This window comes from Trichosurus vulpecula, chromosome 9 (genome assembly GCF_011100635.1).
Source record: "Trichosurus vulpecula isolate mTriVul1 chromosome 9, mTriVul1.pri, whole genome shotgun sequence".
Taxonomy (NCBI): domain Eukaryota; kingdom Metazoa; phylum Chordata; class Mammalia; order Diprotodontia; family Phalangeridae; genus Trichosurus; species Trichosurus vulpecula.
Window position 1 is genome coordinate 7,728,799 of NC_050581.1, and position 20,537 is coordinate 7,749,335.

General features: G+C 41.9%; 2 protein-coding genes across 3 annotated transcripts in view; both read left to right on the forward strand.

The window, feature by feature from the left end:
• CORO2A (coronin 2A) overlaps nt 1-13,313 on the forward strand; it is a 51,273-nt gene extending 37,960 nt beyond the window's left edge. Inside the window, exons 8-11 of the mRNA XM_036738574.1 lie at nt 5,291-5,403; nt 9,000-9,090; nt 11,658-11,926; nt 13,172-13,313. Of these exons, the coding sequence (XP_036594469.1) occupies nt 5,291-5,403; nt 9,000-9,090; nt 11,658-11,926; nt 13,172-13,303 (605 nt within the window). The 3' untranslated portion in view covers nt 13,304-13,313. The remainder of the gene's footprint in view (nt 1-5,290; nt 5,404-8,999; nt 9,091-11,657; nt 11,927-13,171) is intronic.
• Nucleotides 13,314-19,981: 6,668 nt separating this feature from the next.
• Nucleotides 19,982-20,537, forward strand: part of TRIM14 (tripartite motif containing 14) — a 32,218-nt gene continuing 31,662 nt past the window's right edge. The window contains exon 1 of one of the 2 annotated variants that reach the window (XM_036739482.1): nt 19,982-20,479. In XM_036739482.1, coding sequence (XP_036595377.1) covers nt 20,123-20,479 — 357 coding nt within the window. In that variant the 5' untranslated portion in view covers nt 19,982-20,122. The remainder of the gene's footprint in view (nt 20,480-20,537) is intronic. The other variant, XM_036739481.1, reaches the window with a different exon arrangement.

The following is a 20,537-nucleotide window of genomic DNA, read 5'->3' on the forward strand; positions in this document are numbered from 1 at the left end:
CATAAAAATTTCTGACCCTCCCTTCATACCAGAGAAGTCTGAATTGTTATGGCATTAAAAGATAAAAATATGTTGATATCATACAATACTATAAATATATTTTATGCATTTCTGAGTTCCTAAACTTTTTCTGTCATCTACTGGCCTTCACAAGTCATCTGCAGCTTCCACAAAACTCCTCCCAAATTCTCATTTTATTTCCTGTGTCCATCCACGATATATCAAAAGTGAGAAGGGGAAAGTCACACAATGTGGAAGGGATAACTGTAGTTCCATAAAAGTAAGATCTTGTTAGAGAGGGAAGAGAGGAAGGATATATGCAAAAATGAAGGTGATGTTAAAAACAATATACTAAGAAAAATGTTTAAAGAGAATCATAAAAAGGATAGGACGGGATTGAATAGGATGAGGGCTTGTAGGTTTGAAATTTGGAGCTACTAGAAAACCTCCAAATCACCCAGGCAAATCCTTTAGGTTACATATAATACAGTTAAATCTCAGAGAGATTAAATGACACCCAAAGATCCCATACCTAGTTAATGGCAGAACCAAGACTAGGACTGAAATCTTCCAAATCCTATTCCAGAGCTCTTTTAGAATGAATGTAGTTTGTCCTTCATGTTGTCGAAGAGGACCATGACATCAGGAAGATGATGCCATGACTTGCAAGTGAATTGGATTTTCTCCTCCAGAGCCATCTGAATGCAGTGGCCAGATATGGATCAGGACAACTGGAGATGGTCCAGGATGCAGTGGAAGACCTTGGTCTTTCCCCATTTCTCACTTCGACCAAGGCAACACCCATTCGGTGGTTAGGGCTATTTAAGAAGTTAGCCAAGGGATGGCCCTTTTAATAAAAAAAATGGGGAGTACCCTCAGGGTTGTTTCTGGCCAAAAAGAAACAATTGCTATTTACATTCACTCTGAGCCATCAAGGGCCCAAAAAATAATCCTTAAGTGGTGTTTGGGCAGGGGCCTATTGTTAGCCAATCAATGAGAGCTAGAGTGAATTGGGTTTCAGGCATGGGCTTTAAGAAAGAAATCTAGCCAGGAAACCCCAAGATATCAACATAGACTTCAGCCATCAAAATTTACCATCCTTTAGTCAGAGTACCCCAAGGTCAGGGCATGACATCCAGAGGAGAGGGGAGGGGAGGGGAGGGCAGGGTAGGGGAGAAGAGTTGCGCAACTGGAACTGGCCAGTTGGATCCCCATTGGGCAGCTCAGACCACTCACAGGTTGTGCTTTGTCCATTCTCAAAGAGGACTGTGACATCAGGAAGATGATTCCATGACTTAATGAATGAATGAAAAAACATTCATGAACCATTTATTCTATGCCAAACACTGGGCTAAGCACGTAGGTCACAAATAGAAAAGGAGAGAGAATTCTTGCTCACGAGGAGCTTCTATTCTAATGGTAGGTACTACACTTGTAGGAGGTTTTAACTGCAAGGCAGATGAAAAGGTTCTGTGGTCCTTGAAAATGCTCATGTAACTTCTTTAATATCATTTCCACTATTAAATCAGATCAGTTTCTGATACTGAACCATCAACTGTAGGGTAAATAGAAAGGCTCAGAAATGCTACGAACATAGTAGTGAGAAGGGTGACTGAGCTCAGAGGTCCTTGGTGGTTGAGATGACAATGCTTAGGGACCACCAGGCAGATAGTAAAGCCTTGTGGTGCTCCATCCCATCAGGAGGAATAGAATTGTTGGTTCCTATCTCATCCAAGTCCCATGAGCAAACATCTTGGGGGAGGGCAAAGGGGTAGGGTAACTCTGATGGTGGTGGCTCTTTCCACTACCTGGAAGTCCAAGATAGGTTCTTTGAAAGCCAGAGGTCTGGGGAAGAGGTAAGGGGAGAAGTTAAAATTAACTGTTACCATTTTTTCTACTGCTCCTACTGTGTCAGGATTGTGGAGCCTGGTCTTCCGTTCCTCTGACACAGAGAGAGAGAGAGAAGAAAGTTAGGAAGGACAGAGTTGGACAGAGACAGAGAGGGAGAGGAGGGAAAAAGAAGAAAGGGAAGGCAAAAAGAAAAAAAAGAAAGAAAATGAGAAAAAGAAGAGACAAGGAAAAAATTGTGAAGAGAGGACCCTCACCCCCAAAGCCACGATTCATATACTGAATGTTCATGTTCCAAACTCTCTGCTCCGCATCCAAATATCTTACACTTTTTGTCCCTATCCTAAAGACAATGTCGGTAAATATTTATTAAGCACCTACTAGGTGCTAGAGACCCTGCTAAGTGATAGGGAAGCAAAAAGAAGCAAAACTAGAGGCAAAAGACAGTCAGAGAGCTCACAGTCTAATGGGAGAGATAAAAAAAAAACAAATAAATATGAACAAGCTATGTACAGGATAAACAGGAAATACTAAAAAGAGGAAAGACACCAGAATTAAGAGGTATTGTGCAAGACTGTCTGTAAAGTTGAGACTTGAAGGAAGCCAACAGGCAGAGATGAAAAGGGACAGCATTCCAGGAATGGGGAACAGCCACAGAAAATGCCCAGAACTGAGAGATGGAATATCTTCTTTGCAGAATAGCAAGGAGGCCAATATCACATAGAGAGAGTAAGGAGTAAGAAGAGTGGAAGGTTTGGGGCGGGGTGGGGGGAGTGCTAAGCGAGTACGTTATGAAGGGCTTTGAATGCCAGAGGATTTTTTATTTGTTCTTAGAGGTGATAGGGAGCTAGCAGAGCTTATTGAATAGGAAGGTGACATGGACAGATCTGTGCTTTAGGAAAGTCACTTTGGTGGCTGGAGGATGGTTTGGAGTGGGGAGAGATTTAAGGAGGCCAGACCCACCAGCAGGTATTGCAGTAGCCAAAGTGTGAGGTGATGAGAGCCTGCACCAGGGTAGGGGCAATATCAGAAGAGAAAGAGGCATATTTGAGAAATGTTGCAAAGAAGAAATCCACAGGCCTTGGCACCAAATTGGGTAAGGGGCGGGGGTGGGGGGAAAAGAGATAGTGAGGATTTGAGGGACACTTAGATTATAAGCCTAAAGGACTAAGGAGAGTGTTTCCCTTGATGGTAGTGGGGGAGTTAGGAGGGGAGGAGGGCTTAAGGGGAAAGATAGTAAGTTCCATTTGGGACCCAGTCAAGTTTAAAATGTCTACTGGACATCCAGTCTGAGATGTCTGAAAGGTCGGTGGAGATGCAAGAGGTCAGCAAAGAGGTTAGAGAAGGACAGGTAGGTTTGAGAATCATCAGTACAGAGGTAATTAAATCCATGGGAGCTGATGAGATCACTATGTGAAGGAGTGTAAAGAGAAAAGACCCAGGAAAGAGCTCTGTGAGATACTTAACAGCTAGAGCAAATGACCTGGCTGAGGTTCCAGCAAAGGAGTCTGATAAAGAGGGGTCAGATACGTAGGAGAACCAGAAAAGAATGGTATTCCAAAAACTTAGAGAGAAGAGAGCATCAAGAAGAGAGTGGCCCACAGTTTCAAAGGCTGCAAAGAGGTCTAGAAGAATGAGGATTGAGAAGAGATTCGGCCATCAAAAAATCATTTGTAACTTTGGAGAGAGCAGTTTCTGTGGAATGATGAGGTTGGAAGCTGGATCCTAATGGTTTAAGAATCAAGAGAGAGAAAGCAGCTGATTACCATCAAAGTTCCCCTAGCCTCTTCTTCTATGCATAGTTCCTACTTGAAGAGAGGAGTTTTTCTTTGCAAGGAGACACAAAAGAGGCAGCACGGTGGTGCAGTGGATAGAGCCCTGGCCCTGGAGTCAGGAGGACCTGCCACTTACTGGCTAGACATTTATTCTCCCTGAACCTCACTTTTCTTCTCTCTAAAGTAGAAATAATCTTTGTCTTCCCATACAGGATTGTCGAAAGGGCCAAATCTAATAATGAGTGCTTCATAAACTAGAATGTTCTATACAAATTATTGTTGCTCCCGTAAGGTTCTACTTCATTATGCCATGTCATGGTGGTGTCTTTGCATCCTTAAAGATTATATCCACAGATGGTACATTCTAGTAGGTCTGAACCGAGCTGAGAAGACTTTGAGTATACTAGTGGTAGGCTATCTGTCATTGTCAACCTAACTTCAGACAGCTTATCATTCTAAGGCTGGCCACTAGGCAGTGAACTTTTATTAGCCACAAATGAATGAGGCATGGAAGGGCTGTGATCTGCATCAGTGGATTAGAGTTCACTCCCATTGAGAAAGTGAAGTGATGGGTCTTTAAAAATATCAGATGGAGTCAGATAATGGAGGGCCTTGAAAAGCAGGTAGAGGAGTTCATGTATTTGATGCAGCAGGCCATAGTGAGCCAGAGAAGATTCAGGCAATGATGGATTAAAAGGAGGAACAGATTAAGTCAGGGAGACCAGCTAAGAGACTGTTGCTATAATTCTTATGCAAGGTGATAAAAGCCGAGACTAGTGAGGTAGCAGTGGAAATGGAGAGGAAGAGTAAAACTAAAGGCACTTTGAAGCAAGAAAAGATAGAATTTGGTGACTAATTCGATAGGGAATGAATGAAAGATGAAACCAAGGTTTCCAGAATGGGAAGGCTAGAAGAAGGGCAGTGCCATTAACGGAGATGGTAAAGAGGACTTTTCCTTTTTTGGAAAACCTTTTGCTTCTTTAGAGGTCCTAAACTCTTTTTAAACATATTAGACTCGAACCTAGCAGAGAAGCTATTTTCTCTCCTTTGTCTGAAAAACACTGACGTGAAGGACAATAGTGAAGTTCATGAGCTAATCAATGATTTAACCGATGGACTAGGAGTCAGGAGCAGAGGTGTAAGTTAAACTTTGGTTCTCCAGGCCACACTTTTTCTAAGAGTCTTTCCAGCCTCCTATCCTAAGACACTTTCGATCTCAAAGCACGATCTGTGGTTGGATGCTCAGGGTTCGGTTTGCCACTTTTGGTGATATGTCTTCGGTGTACACTTCAACTGTACATGATTCTTTATCCCCATTTTCAGAAAAATGGGAATACTCTAATCATGTTCATGGCCTACCTCACAAAGATGGCAAATAGTATCCCAAGGGGAGTAGGAGAAGGAGAGGAAGAAAAGCCATTGACTGAATTTTCAGGTACATACTCACTGAGTAGGAAGTATACAATTTGATTGCAACTCAACAGCAGTTTGACAGACATTTATTTAGCACCCACGAACAAAGCAGTGTGCTAGTTTCTAAGGATATAAAGGTAGCTAGAACACAAACCTTGCCCATGAGAGCTATGTCCCTGTAGGATCCCATGGACTATTGTTCAGGTATTAGTCATTTCCCATGATCTCTTCTTTCTTTTGGATCTTTCCATTAGGAATCATGCCAAAGAGAGGTCTGGATGTATCTTCCTGTGAGATATTCAGATTCTACAAACTGATAACAACCAAAGGTCTCATCGAGCCTATATCAATGATTGTCCCTCGACGGGTAAGTGGCTTCCATAACTTAGCTATCATAGGGAAGAGAGGTCAACCACAGCACACCACTGATGGAAACCCTTAACCATACCTAACTATGCCATCAGAGTGAATGGCCCATAAACCTCTGCTTCTACGTTGACATGAACTGTATTCTCATTCTTTCCAGATCCTTAAATAGCATGATTTCAAGAGCCTTTACCATACTGATTGTCTTCCTTTGGATGTTCTCCAGCTTTTCCATGTCCTTCCTAAAATGCAGCTCTCAAAACTATGGCAGATGCAACCCAAACAGGATAGAGTACAGCAAGACTATTACCTCCACTGTTCTGAATACACTTTTCTTAATGATATCTAGGACCGTCTTAGCTTTTTTGTCTATCATACCACACTGCTGGCTTGTGTTAAGCTTACAGCCCACCAAACCCCCTCCATCCTTCCGGCATCCCTAAGATCTTTTTCAAAGGAATTATTATTTTCATACCTCCTATATTGGTAATTAAGGTGGGACTTTTTTTTTACTGTTTTAGAATGCTAAATTAATTAAGTGTCTTTGGTTGAATCTTACTAGGTCCAAAGCCCCAAACTGGTTAGCAAACTAGTGCGCTAGTTTGAGAGAGGCAGGAAGCCCCCAGAGCCCTAAGGGGAATTGCTAAGACCAGAGCCAATAGTATGCACCTAAGTTCTGGTAGTGATGACATCTAAGGATGGTATAAAAAGAGAGAACAGAGTTGTTTATTTGGGGGCTGTTACTCCTCCTGGAGGAGTGTTAATGTGGACACTCTGGGCATCCGCTCTAAGAGTTCCCTGGCTAGTGAACCCAGATGTTGATGCTTTCTTGGTAACTATGAAGTGTGATCTGGTCTGTTTATATTGTGTATGTTTGTAACTTGTTTGTATTTGCTCTGAAGTTCAGGTTGCTGGCTTTTCCTCCTGAACTAAGTGAATGATATTTGTATGTTGGATTAAAATGAAATTGTTAACCCCTTAATGTTGCTTTCCTTAGTAAAGCAGATCCAAAGAACCTGTGCTGGCAGCTCTTGTTGCTGGTCTTGTTGGATCTTACACCTCGCAACAGCTGCTAGCTGAATTGTTGTTACACCTCCTCATCTTGTACTTACCAAGTTGATTTTTGAACCCAAGTTTAAGACATTACCATTATTCCCATTAAACTTCATCTCATTAGAGTTGGCTCAACCTTCTATCCTGTTACATTTTGGGTTCCAAATCTATCACCCAAAGAATTAATTGTCCCTTCCAATTTTGTGTCAGTTGAAATTTTGATAAGAATGATGTGTTTGCCCTTATCTAGGTAATTGATGAAAATATCAAGTGGCACAAGGACAAATCCTTGTTGCCCTCCATGCCACCTCCTTTCAAGTTGTCCTCAACCCATTAATAATAACTCTTTGGGCCCAGTCATTCAGTTCCAAATCCATATAACTGTAGTGTACTTTAGCTCTCTTTCTTGTCCACAACAATTTGCAAAACTCTTGGCTAAAACTAGTAAGAGAGATCTAAAGTATTCCAAAGCAGGGGTGGGAAGCTGGAGGGGGGGTGTGTCTGGCATAAACTATACCCTTTGGTGTGTTTTTTATCTAAATTTGACAAACATTAATAAACATGAACACGTCTGCATACAAAGAAAAGAAAAAGGGGATTTCACATGAAGCTGAATCTCCATTGCATCTTCCTTACTTTCTGTTTTGAAGTGTATAATAAATTCAATAGTTTCTTTATTAAATTTTTTAATTAATGAAAATCCATCTTTTCTCCCTCCCATCTTCCTCCCCGCCCCATTTGAAAAAAACAAAGAAAAAAACTTTTACAGATATATATAATCCAAACAAATTCTGACATTGGATATGTCAAAAAAAATCTCAATCTGTACCTCGCTACGAGTATGCAGGTAGAAAACATTGATTTCAAAGCCGTCTCATTTGTTCGTATCTCCCTCTGAATCTCCTTCTGTTTTCTTCTATGTGTTCTTTTAAATGGCGTGGACTGTTCTTAATGAAACCATTGTGGACCTTTGTGTTCACTGCGTCCTTTTCTGAATGGTCATTAATTATCACATATATTCATCAAAAAATTAATAGAATTTTAAATTTTTTCAAGGAATTAAAGCTAAGTTCACTTCCCTGTAGTTTTCAGATTGCACTTTCATTTTCTTTTCAAAATTCAGGACAGCACTTGCCCTTCTCCTGTCCAATCTCCATGGCACCATTCTCCATTCAAAGGTCACTGGCAGCAATTACCAAGATCCTTTTAGAACTTTTGTTTGTTGTTCACCTTGGCCTAGTGATTTGACCTTATCAAGGGTCACTTGGTGCTCTCATCCTGTCCTGATTATCTTGAGTGTCAACTCATTATTAACCTTTTAAAATTTCTATTTGTCTTTAGTATCAAGTCTCTTTTCAATTAAAAAAAAATTCTTTTCCTTGGCAGAGAACAGAGAAGCTGCTCCACCTTTGCGCCATCACTTTTTGTCATCCCATTCCCCTTGCACAGCATTCTTATCCCTTTTTTATTTTCCTTTTTTCCCCATATGTTAAAAATTTACCTAACCCTTTCTGTTATCCTTCACCAGTTTCAAACCAGTCTGAGTTTAAGGACTCCTGAGAATGTTTTAAAAGCACTTGCCAAGTTTTGAAATTCATGGTTTTTTAACCTGCCCTTGCTGCCATCCTTTGAACATCTTTTAAAATCTAACTTGGTTGATGGGTCATCTTTGCACAGATGTTCTTCTCCCTAAAAACCTTCTCCTTCCCCTTCTTCCTCATTGGAATTCTCTATGTCTTCAGAATTATCTTGAAAGCTTCAGAACACTGATGCACTGATTTATTCTCTAGAGTCTTAGGCCACTGCATCTTAGCTATACTTTTTTCTGAAACCTTTGAAATCTGTTCTCCAGAAGTCTAAGATGAACATTAGACTATGCCTGGCATTCTTTTCCTCTGTCACAAATTCTAAGATGGGGTCAATTCCCCACAAGGTTCCCATAATTTCTTCTCTGGAAACCAATTTATTAATAGGATCATAGATTTGGAGCATTCCAGCTCCAAAACTTCAGAAGCTATCTGGGTCACTCCCCAGATGATGAAACTGAGGTCCAAGTGCTGCTATAAATATTTGGGTATATGAGAACTTTTAATTAATGATCTCATTTGTGTATATGCCTAACAGTAGAATCCTTGGGTCAAAGGGTATAGACATTTTAGTCACTTCATTTGAATAATTCCAAATTGCTTTCCAAATTGGTTGTAACAATTCACAGTTCCACCAACAATGCATGAGTATATATCCCTTTCCACAACCCTTCCAACATTGTATGTTCTCATATTTTGTTATTGCTGTCAATTTTCTACATGTAAGGTGAAACATCAGGATTGAATGATGGCCTATCATAGCATGGTTGATTTAAGTCTAAATTAGAATGCATGTGTTAGAGAACATGAACATTAAAAAATTGGTCTAACCATACCAAATTGTATGCCTGAAAAATGAAAGTCCTCCTTAGGCTACATATAGTGTCTGTTGGCAGCAGCAGCTTCTTTAGGTTTTCATGGCCTTGACCACATTACCTCTTTTTGTTTGTTTTTGTAGTCGGAATCCTACCAAGAAGACATCTACCCCTTGACAGCTGGAGTCCAGCCAGCTCTGACAGCACAGGAGTGGCTGAATGGAATGAATAAAGGTCAGGATTTCAGAGATAGGTATTTGCCTTCTGGTGCAACAATAAAAATCATTCAGTTGGCCTCCTGTGGCTTCAGTTCAACAATATTGTGAAATATGACGCCTTTAATCAAGGCCCAGTGAACGGTTGGATCCAAGGCTGGCATGAAGCATTTTTCTTTTCCTCAGCATTTCCCAAACATTTCCTGTTGTTTAGTCATTTTAATTGTGTTCAACTCTTTGTGACCCTATTTGAGGTTTTCATGGCAAAGATACTGGGATGGTTTGCCATTTCCTTCCTCTCCAGTTCATTTTACAAATTAGGAAATGGGACAAAAAAAGGTTAAGTGACTTGCCCAGGGTCACACAGCTAAGTAAGTGTCTGAGGCTAAACTTGAACTCAGGAAGATGAGCCTTCCAGATTCCAGGCTCTGCACTCTATCCACTATGCCACCTAGTGGCACAACATACCTACTCTCTTTTGCTCAGATTACTTTGTGGCTGTGACAGATGACTTTGAGGGTGGATTCTGCAACCTATCTGATACCTACGCCATTTTCAGATGGGTTGTGATGAGCCCCACTTCCCTTCCCTTTTTGAGTGGGTTGTGATCTTCTTTGAAGAATTTATTACATTATCTTTTGTGGTTTTTTCCAAACAAAAAGGATTGTTTTCTTTTTAATTTCATTTTTCAACTAACAAACATTTCTCTCTTTCCCATACTCCAATATAAAAAAAGAAAAAGAAAATCCTTATAACAAATATGCATAATCAACCAAAACAAATTTTCACATAGTCCACATCCAAAAAATTACATTATCTTTTCCCCAAAACCTAAATCTTCTAAATTTCTCTATATAGAAAATTCTTCCTGTAATCCAAGTTCACAAACTTGGTGCCGTCTTGATTGCCTCATTCTCCCTCACCCCACGTATTTAATAAGCTGCCAATCTCGTCATTTCCACCACCACATCTCTCACATCTGTCCTCCTTCTCTCCTCTCACGTAGCCACCCCTCTGTAGTTAAGGTCCTGTCACCTCTTTCCTGTACCAATGCAATAACACCCTAATTGGTCTTCCTGTCTCAGCTCTCCCCTCTTCAATCCATCTTACACACAACTGTCAAAGTCAGTTCCTAAAATCTGGCCATATCATTCCCCTACTCAATAAACTCTAGTAGATCCCTGTTGACTCTGGAATAAAATATTATTTCATCTTTATTTCATACTTTCAGTTTTTAATATATAATAAATAATACATAATATATTAAAACATTGCTATATTTCACATATATCATACGATTATAATAATTATATGATTATCATATAATAAGTAATATATTATAATATAAAATAAATAACATACATAATAATACAGTAATACATGTACATACAATAGTGTGTGAAGAACTTAGGAATCTCAACCATAGTTATTTAGTTATTTATAAGTAAGTAAACATGCACCTGTCGGTGATGTAGGCTCCAAAAAATGTTTTCTGTGCAATCCAAAAAGTTTGGAGACCACTGATCTAGTCATTGGATCTAAAGGGTCATATCTCTGTTGTCTTAATTGAACTAATAATAAAAGATTTTGTTTTAAATGTGTTTAGAACTCATAGAGTCCTTGTAAAGGAAACATTTAGTTCATTTTGTACCTTTTTGGTAAAAAGCCAAGTATCATCATCAGCATCACTTCTGGAAAATTGGGTACATAGCTTGAATGTGAGAGGGATCCAGAAACATAATAAGATGATGAACACATCCTGGTCCAAAGCCATGTACTCATAGGCACACAGCTAGTAAGTAATGGAACTAGAGGATAAACTCAGACTCCAAGTCCAACATTTGTTCCACTGTCCATTCCTATTTGTTAATATAAAATCCCCTCTTCATCAAAGGTCTTTGCAGCAGTTGTATGGTTGTCTGCCCATGGCCAATGTTCTTAGTGAGTGTTCGGTGATAACATCTCTCAGCATTTCTTTCTTCTCTCCCTCTGCTGAGTGGGAATCCCACCCTGACACAAACAAAGCCCATCTAGGCATTTGGGAGCCCACTAACAGGCTGCTCTTTGGAAACAGCGGCATAGATTGTGTCATTCCTCTTAATCAGAAGTATCAAACACCCAGCATGCCTCGAGGCCCACAGCACTCCTGAGTGCGGCTGGAACCAGATGAAAACGTAACTGGGAAATATTTAACAAAATAAATAAAAGTACAATTTAGATAGATGATATCGCATTTTAAAACTAAGTCGGCATGCAGCATGTATGAATCCTTAGGTATGGGGCAGCGAGGTGGCGCAGTGAGTAGAGCGCTGTCCCTGGAGTCAGGAGGACCTGAGTTCAAATGCGGCCTCAGACACTTGACACACTTATTGGGCAAGTCACTTAACCCCAATTGCCCTGCCTTCCCCCCCCTCCAAAAAAAAACCCGAAAAACAAAAAACAAAAAAACACGTGAATCCTTAGGTATGGATTTCTGTTTGAGTTTGACATCGCTGCTTTAAACCCTTGAAGCTTGCTTCCTTCCTGCCTCTATGTGTCGTGAAGATGTGGGAATGGTGTGTTCACTTCACTTTGTTTGTCTCATAGGGCCATTGCTGGTATCTCTGAGACCAGGGTCTGAACTTGCAAACTCTCAACGACAGTTTCCTGAAAGGACACTATCCAATTCTATACCTCTGGAATCAAATAGACATCAAGACAGGATAGAAAAGAAAACAGCGTTTGAAGATGCCAAGAAGCCATACAGGTTCCAGGATGAGAGAGGATCAAGAAAAGGAATGGATCAAGACAGGAAATCTTGGCTTTCAAATGGCTTTGATCCATTTGAATGTCCTCCACCAAAAACAGAAAACGAGGTAAGATCGTATGAAAACTGATCATTGGGAATGGGCTTCTCTGGATGCCTAAGATAGGGATCAGCTCTAGAGAGGCATAAAGCATTATGTTTGTGAGGTCCAGATATAGGCAAGGGAATAAGGAGGGAAAAGGGAGAGAAGGAAAGGAAGAAGAAAAGTGAAAAAAGATGAGAGACAACACGTGGCTTGGGAAGAAGGTGAAAGAAAAAAACTAGAGGAAGAGGTAGAAGGAAAGAGAATGTGAAGGTCAGAGGCATATATGGTAGTACAGATGCTTTGAAAAATTTTACAAATGCTTTGAAAAAATTAGACCTCCCAACAGCTCAATGAATCACAGGCATTTTAATCCCATTATACAGATGGTAAAACTAAGACCCAGCATTATATCCATGCCACTTTCAGAAATGGAAGCCAGAAACCCCAGTTTATTGATTACCAGTGTTTATGTAATTTTGTTTAAAACCTTCTGGCACCTGCTTATATTTCAAATACTCAGGTTTCCTTACCTTTGGCCCCTAGTTCTTATTGTTTGCTATAACCATAGGTTACTCAAGATACACTTGCAATTTATAAAATCAAGGTTCAATAAGCCAAATATTTATAATGGCTTCTAGAATGGTTCCCTTGGAAAGAGTACGATCTTTGGAGGATTTGCAGCTCTTTTCCTTCACTTTCCTTCCATAAGTGACAATAAATTTCTTTGGAAAGACCTTTCAAACCATATCTTATCGTCCCTTTCTTTTCTTCTCCCTTTCTCCTTTGCCCAATCCCTCACTCCCCAATGCACCAACAATGCAAAGAAGCAGGCAGATGCGGGTTCACTCAAAGGGTTGATCAATAAACTATTCCAGATCCTCTATCTACAGCCCCTGCCCCTATGCCATCACTCCAAACCTTTCTACAGACAGTGGCAGTTGGTCTGTCCACCCACTGGAAGGGAAACCAGGTATTGACAAAACTCAGTCCTTTGTGGCTCAGTAACTGAAGAAGTGGAATTCAGCAATGAAATAGCTATATATCATTAAAATGTTCCTTTAGATCCAAGTCATGTTAACACAACCACTTAAAAAAAATCAGGGGTGGCAGTGGGGGTAGGGACAGGAAATATGAATAAAACATTTCAGTAAAAGCTAGCATTTCCCCCATCCCCAGTGCTTACCTACTGTTCTGCTGCCTGGCATACCTACTCCTCAGTTTTTGTACCCCAACCATAGTCACCAGATTAACCTGTCTGTTGTATTCCAGCTGCTGCACATGTTTTATCGACAACAAGAAGAAATTCGGAGACTCCGAGAGTTGGTAAACCAGAGAGAAGTCCAAGTCAAACAGCTGGAATTGGAGATCAAAAATATACACATGAGTTCAGGCACATACTGAGAGGGAGAGAAAGAAACTATTTTCCTGACCCTCAGAATGCAGAGCAACTCCCAGACAACTATCAACTAAATTCCAAATCTCATAAGAATAACTACTCTTTTTATATTTTTGTGGGAAAACAAAAATTTAATTCATTCAAAAAAATGCCAGTGGTCAGTAGTGCCCAATTTTCTACTTGCCTTCTTTTCATAGAGGTTTTTGAATCAAATCGTTTTAAATAATAGTTGGGCTTTCAGTTCATTATCTATCTGTCTCTCTTTTAAAAAAGAGTCCATAGAAGCAAAAACAAAAAATGCTATAGTATTCAGAGAGAGAGAGAGAGAGAGAGAGAGAGAGAGAGAGCAGCGCTCTGCATACTGCTATACGCAAGTGAGAGAAGGATTTTACGGGGATCTCCTCCTGCAGGGATTCTTTCCACTGACACAGGCCACAGCCCTTAGGAGAAGATTCCTAGGAAGCTGCCGGAGGAGCATCTAGCTAAATGACTTGCCCAGGATCACACAACTAGTAAGTATCAGGGATAGGACTTGACTGGAGGTCTTACTGACTCCAAGCCCAGCACTCAGTACATTTTACCGTACTGCCCCTGTATCATAAACAGATCGATTTAAATAAATCTCTTTTTTCCCCTTGGAAATAAGAGACCTTGACAGATGTACTCAGATTAAACTGAGTAGCTGGTTCTCGACTTAAGGTCAATTATAGAGATTTTTCATAGAAATTGAAGAGATTACTTGCCAGTAGATGTTATGGTTCAGGTTCTGGTTCTGGTTCTGGTCCCAGAATGCAGATAATCAAATCCAAACTTGTTCTTCCTTTAAAAAAAATGTGAAAGACATTTGGTACTCCTTGGTACAATAGCCCAGCAACACACTAAGGATTATTGAGAGTAAAAGTCACTCAGCCAGTGGGTCAGAGGCGATTTTTACTCTCTATCGTTGCAGGGCTACTATATTACTGTTTGGAAACCTGGGTTTTTATGGCTCGTGATGGAGAACCTATACAGTTCACCCTCACAGGTGTTCTAGAAGCCATTGCAAAAATAATGGAAAAGATCCAAATGAGTTACGAGCATCAAGGCTGCCATGAAGCACTTTGCTGCTCATGCCTTTCCCACTGCTCCACTCTGAGCAACCGAGGAGGGTATATCATGCCCTATCTGGTTGTATTTTAAATCTGCATGTCCCCCATATCCTGAGAGGCTGGGGCCTCACCGTATCTGTCTTTTCACTAGGCCACAACTCCTTAGGCATGCTTTTCTCACCTAAGCAACGCTCTGTCCTGTAAATACTTTAAAATGCTGGAACTTATTTTTATACAAGCATTGTCTGCAAAACATGCCTTACTGCACTGAGGAAAAGAATGAATCACAGCTGATAATTGGGGGAGCAGAAATCCATGGCATACTATGTTTTAAACATGTCAACTACTTCTCAAGTAAAACTCATATATCAGTGACCAAAATTTCATGTTTAAAAATAGTATGTGGCTTCTCTGAGATAGATAGAAATCCTTTTTTCATTTTCTTTTTTTTTATGTCTAGAATAAATTATTTAAATTATTTGACAGCTAGGGAAAGGGACCGGTAATTTTTACCCAATATTTTTTTAACCAGTCTTTTTTTAATTGTATTTTTGTTTATGTATGTGACCCAATAAGGCTAAAATTAGTCATATGCACAATTAGTAGAGTGCTCACTGATCTATGTACTTGACCCAATAATAGTTTGTTTACTGATTTACTTTTCCATGAACAACAGCTATGGAATCAGCCCCTGAGTATAATCTTTGGAAAAATGCCTCTGTATAAGTGTTGAGTTCTAAATCTGTTTCCTCCACTCCCCTTGCCTGTGAGCACATTTCAAATTTGTTCAAAACCATATTATACAGAAGATCAAATAACAAAATTGGTTTATGCTTTATTAAACTGTGCCTAAAACTATTTGAATAATCATTTTATTGTCAATTCTTAAATTCCTTGTATCTTTGTAAAAAAAAAATAGACGTTGTGGATTTGTGCAATGAAAAACAAATGTAACAAAATAATAAATAACTGCCTAGACTTCTACTTTTTAACACATAGTTTTTTAAATAAATAGTATGTTACTTCACTTTGCTCGAAGGAAAAATCAAGAAAATGAAAGGAGTGGGATGGGCTGTGAGTTGGCCCATCTTTCATTTATGGAGATCGTGTGGCCTCCTCCTACTGGGCGCTAGTGCACCCATGTAAATGCATGTGGTTCACCCAACAAAACCTTTGGCCTACTCGTGGACCCTGCCCTTGTGTGTTATATGTAAGCTGCTACATTCCATTTCTTTCTAATAAAAACAGATGTTTAAACCTGAAAAACAATTCACACTGGTAACCAAAAGCAGCATCTCTTTTGCCCTACTTTGCTTTCAAATGAGATGCCGCTTGGGAAGAGTCTGCTGGTTTAGTGCTGCCTGCCAAACAGAATGTCAATCTTGAACCTCATGGAAATGACATTGAAGATTTCAGGACTCAAACTCTAGGCGTGTCATTATCTATGTAAGATATTTATGCCCCCACGTGAGTTATTTAAATGTATAAATGCTGCTTGTGGGTGACAACGTCTGGGAATCGACCCAGCTCTGTCTGGTGGGAGGAAAGCCAGGGATCTTCCTTGCCCGTTGAAGAAAAGTCAGTAGCACCACAAAGCTGGGTACTCTTTTTTCCAGTCCATGAGAAGGCTATCAGGCTAGAATTCTACCTATTTGCCCCGCTCAAATATCTCCGGTCTAGGGAATACAATGTTTCATGGTTCAGAAGGAAAGCCGCTTTCCTGGTTACTCTTAAGGGAGAACATGATCCTTCGCTTACAATCTCCACTTTAGCTTCTTCCCTCCAAACACTGGTTACACAAAAAGCAAATAAAGAGTAAAACCATTTATTCAAGCAAAACAGCAACCAGCAATTGAAGACTCTCTACAGTTTAGAAGAGTGGACCAGAAAAAACAGCAACAACCCTCCTCTGAGAGTGAGACAACGTCTCAGCGCATCCAAGAGACGAGACTCCTGTCATCCAAGGCGGTCTATTCTAGCAGTCTCTAGGGAAGCCAGATTGAAATCAGCAACATCTTGAAGAGCCAGCTTCCGCTACATATCTGTATCTTATCTCTCCTGAAGAATCTCCAGCTCCAGCTCAGTAAATCCTTTACACAGGTATGCAGTGTGGTAGTCAGCCTCCTTTCCACTAGCTAAGAGCTTTGGCCCTCTCGCAAACAACATGCAGAAACACCTCAAGCTTGGTTGGAAACCCAGTTATGTTTGCAAAAGGAATGTTTCGGGGAAACAATCTGGTAGATTTTCTTGCAGAAGGATTTTGGGAAGCAGACTTGGCAATTTTCCCTGTGATTCACGCTCAAGGGGAAGAGTGTGGCTCTCAAGTGGTTTTTCCCCAGAATCTCTAGTAAGTTCTCAGGTTTCAAAGAAACCATTGTTTTATATGTTTCTTAGCCAAAGTATCCTCCTTAACGGGCAGAACCATAGCTTGGAGTTACTGAGACTGGAGCAAATGTGGCTGTGGGGAGGGAGTCCTGACAGTGGCCATGGCCCAGAGGACTAGGGGAATAGCAGTCCAGAAGACAGTCACACCAGGAGGACTACCTCTGTGGCTGGCCACCTCTGGAGATGCAAGCCTGGCAGCTTATTCCTGCAGCTGTTAAAGCCACGGCTACTAAAGACTCAAAGAGAAAGTTCTTGCCTCAAAGTCCAAATAGTTCCACTTCAGAAACCGCTACCACTTTATCACTGGACATGGCATTAAAGAAGAGCTGTTAACATCTTTGCTGGGGCACCCTAAGGTTATTGTTGTTGCTGGGTCATTTCAGTTGTGGCCCCTTTGGGGTTTTCTTGGCCAAAATTGTGGTTTGCCTTTTCATTCTCCAGTTCATTTTACTGATGATGAAACTGAGGCAAACAAGATTAAGCAACTTGCCCAGGATCACACAGCTAGGAAGTATCTGAGGTCAGATTTAAACTCAGGTCTTTCTCCAGGCCTGGCACACTATCCACTGTGCCACCTAGCTGCCCCACATCATTAGGACCATGAGACGTTTCCATCTGACTTACAAATGAAATCTTCCATATGTGTTATCTCCCCCATTAGAATGGGAAATCCTTGAAAGCAGTCACTGTTTTACTTTTTGATTTGAATCTCCAGCCCTTAGCGTTATTAACCTCATGCAGATCCCTGTTAGACTCTGGAGAAAAGGCAAGGCCTAGGAGAAGGACACAGAAGACCTAGAGGACTGGTGTGAAAGGGAAAGAGGGAGACAGTTAAAGTAGAAAGGAAGCAAACTCCACTCCCACCCCCAGAAGTATGCCCCTATCGTGTGGGGTCCCTTAGGCAAAACTGCCCAAGGAAAATTACATCTGTTCAGTTCAGGGCACCACATGTTAAGAAAGAGGTTGACAAACAATAGAGAAAGAGAGAGAGAGAGATCTATATATCTGATATAGATATAGCAAACTGTATCTAGAAGTGAGTGACCAAGACCATAGCATAACTATGCCATATGAAGAGACCATATGTTGTCCACTAATGCAGCCTGACACAGGGGATAGAGCTGGCCTTAGCATTAACAAAACCTGGCAGAGTTCAAGTCTTGTCTCTCACTCACACTGGCTCAGTGACTCTAGGAAAATCACTTAACCTCTCATTTCTTTGGAGGCAAGGCATAGCAAGTAAGGACTGCCTTTGGAATCAGGGGGACCTGAATTCACTAACTTTGATACACACTAGCTGTGTGATAATGGGTAAAGCTTTCAGCGCCCCTAGGCAACTGTAACACTGTAAGTAGCAAAGGAGTTGTTGATCTGTATTAATGGAGGGAGTTTCCCAACCAAGAGCTCCTCCTTACAGCAATGTAATCACGGGCCCACCACACACACGCACACACACACTCACTCACTCACTCACTCCAAAAAGTCCTACTCCAGTATTTCAGTATGAAGTGAAATTGACCCTAAGTTCTCCAAGTCGGTGCCAGTAGGGCACAAGCTTTGGCAGCCTTACCAAACCACAAAGGCTTCAGCTAGAAATGGACTGTGTCTTTTTGAGCAAGGACCTGCCAAGCTAAGTGTGTAGAGGCTCATCTACTACCTACTAAATGATGGAATGGAGGTGGGGGTGGGGGGAGACAGCCACTCATGAAATCACTCAAGTGAAGAGAGGTTATGATCACCTTCGGTGAAGGGATTGCAAATACTGATTTAAAAAATGACTCTTCTTAAGTACTCAGTCATGGCTATTATTATTGTTATTCTAAAACAAAAAAAAAACCTGAGGGCAGCTAGGTGGCGGATTCTGGCAGACCCAGAATCAGGAAGACCTGAATTCAAATTTGACCTCAGACACTTACTAGCTCTGTGACCCTGGGTAAGTCACTTTACCTTGTTTACCTCAGTTTCCTCATCTATAAAATGAACTGGAGAAGGAAATGGCAAACCACTCCAGTATCTTTGCCAAGAAAACCCCGAACTGGGTCATGAAGAGTCAGTCACAACTGAACAACAAAAATAATCTAGAAAGATGCTGCTCTGTCTGGGCTGTGTGCCTTCTCCCATTCACCTAAAGACACGTGACCAGGAGGAGTCAGCATACTTCTCTCACCTAAATGTTCCTTCCTATCCTGCCCTCTGTCTCATCTTTTGAGGTTCACTCTGTCTACATCATCCCCATCTAAATCCTTATTGCCATCATCTACGGGCCTCTCAGTAACAGCAATATCCTAGGATGATCAACTGTGAAGACAATTCTGAGGGACCTATGATGAAAAACACTCTCCACCTCAGGACAAAGAACTGATTGGGTCTGAAGGCAGGTGGAAACATACAAGGTTTTTTTTACTTCATTTTTCTTGTCGGTTTGGATCTGTTTTCTTTCACAACATGACTAATACGGAAATGTTTTGCATGACTGCACATATATAACCTTCATCAAACTGCTTGCCTTCTTAATAACAGAGGAAGGAAGGTGGGAGAGAATTTGAAACTCAAATTTTTAGAAGACGAAGGTTAAGAATGGTTTTTTTCAACAATTGGGAAAATGAAATATTAAAATTCAAAACACAGAACTGTTAGTCCTACTCTATGAAAGAGAGGGAAGGAAGAAAGAAAAAGAGGGAAGAAAGGAAAGCGAGACAGAGAGAGAGAGACAGAAAAAGGGGCAGAGGGAGAGGGAGAGGGAGAGAGAGGGGAAGGGGAAGGGAAGGGGAAGGCAAGGGGAAGGGAAGGATTAAATAAAGGTTATATTATTAAATAAAGAGGAGAGGAGGGGAGGAGGAGGGGAGGGGGAGGGAAAGGGAAGGGGGAGGGGAGGGGAAGGGAAGGATTAAATAAAGGTTATATTATTAAATAAAGAGGAGAGGAGGGGAGGAGGAGGGGAGGGGAGCGGAGGAGGAGGGGGGGAGGGAGGGGAAAGGGGGAGGGGAAGGGAAGGGGGAGGGGAGGGGGAGGGAGGGGAAGGGGAAGGGAAGGATTAAATAAAGGTTATATTATTAAATAAAGAGGAGAGGAGGGGAGGAGGAGGGGAGCGGAGGAGGAGGGGGGGAGGGAGGGGAACGGGGAGGGGAGGGAGGAGGGGAGGGGAAGGGGGAAGGGAAGGATTAAATAAAGGTTATATTATTAAATAAAGGGGAGGGGAGGGGAAGGGGGAGGGGAAGTTTAAAGGTTAAGCAGCCATCAAAGCTCCGCAGGCCTGCCCGCTGCCTCTCTCCCGCCCTTTGCTCTGGATACACAACAAGGTTTTGCGGATGCACAAGTTTCGCTTCCTCATGTTGCTCCTCCCTGGCCCAGATGGCTATGGCTGCTCCTCGGGCAGCAGCTGCGGCGGACCCGGGACCCTGGGGAATCCTCGAGGCCGGGGCAGCGCCGAATAGCGCGCATGCTGCGGCGCAGCGAAAGCCCGGGAGCTGGTGCGGACGCCCAGGAGGTGCGGGGCCCGGAGCAGCAGCAGCCGCAGCGGCGGAGGAGGCCCAGGGGCGCGCGGAGCCCGAGCCGACGCCCACTTGGCTGTGTTCGGAGCACAGCAACCGGACCGTCGAGCTGTTCTGCAGCCGCTGCAGACGCTGCGTGTGCGCCCTGTGCCCGCTGCTGGGGTCGCACCGAGGCCATCCCGTACGCTTTGTCCACGAGGAAGTGGGCATCAAGCAGGTGAGCCGAGCCGGGAGGGGCCCCGCAGGGGAAGAAAAGGGCAGCTGGTGCCCGGCAG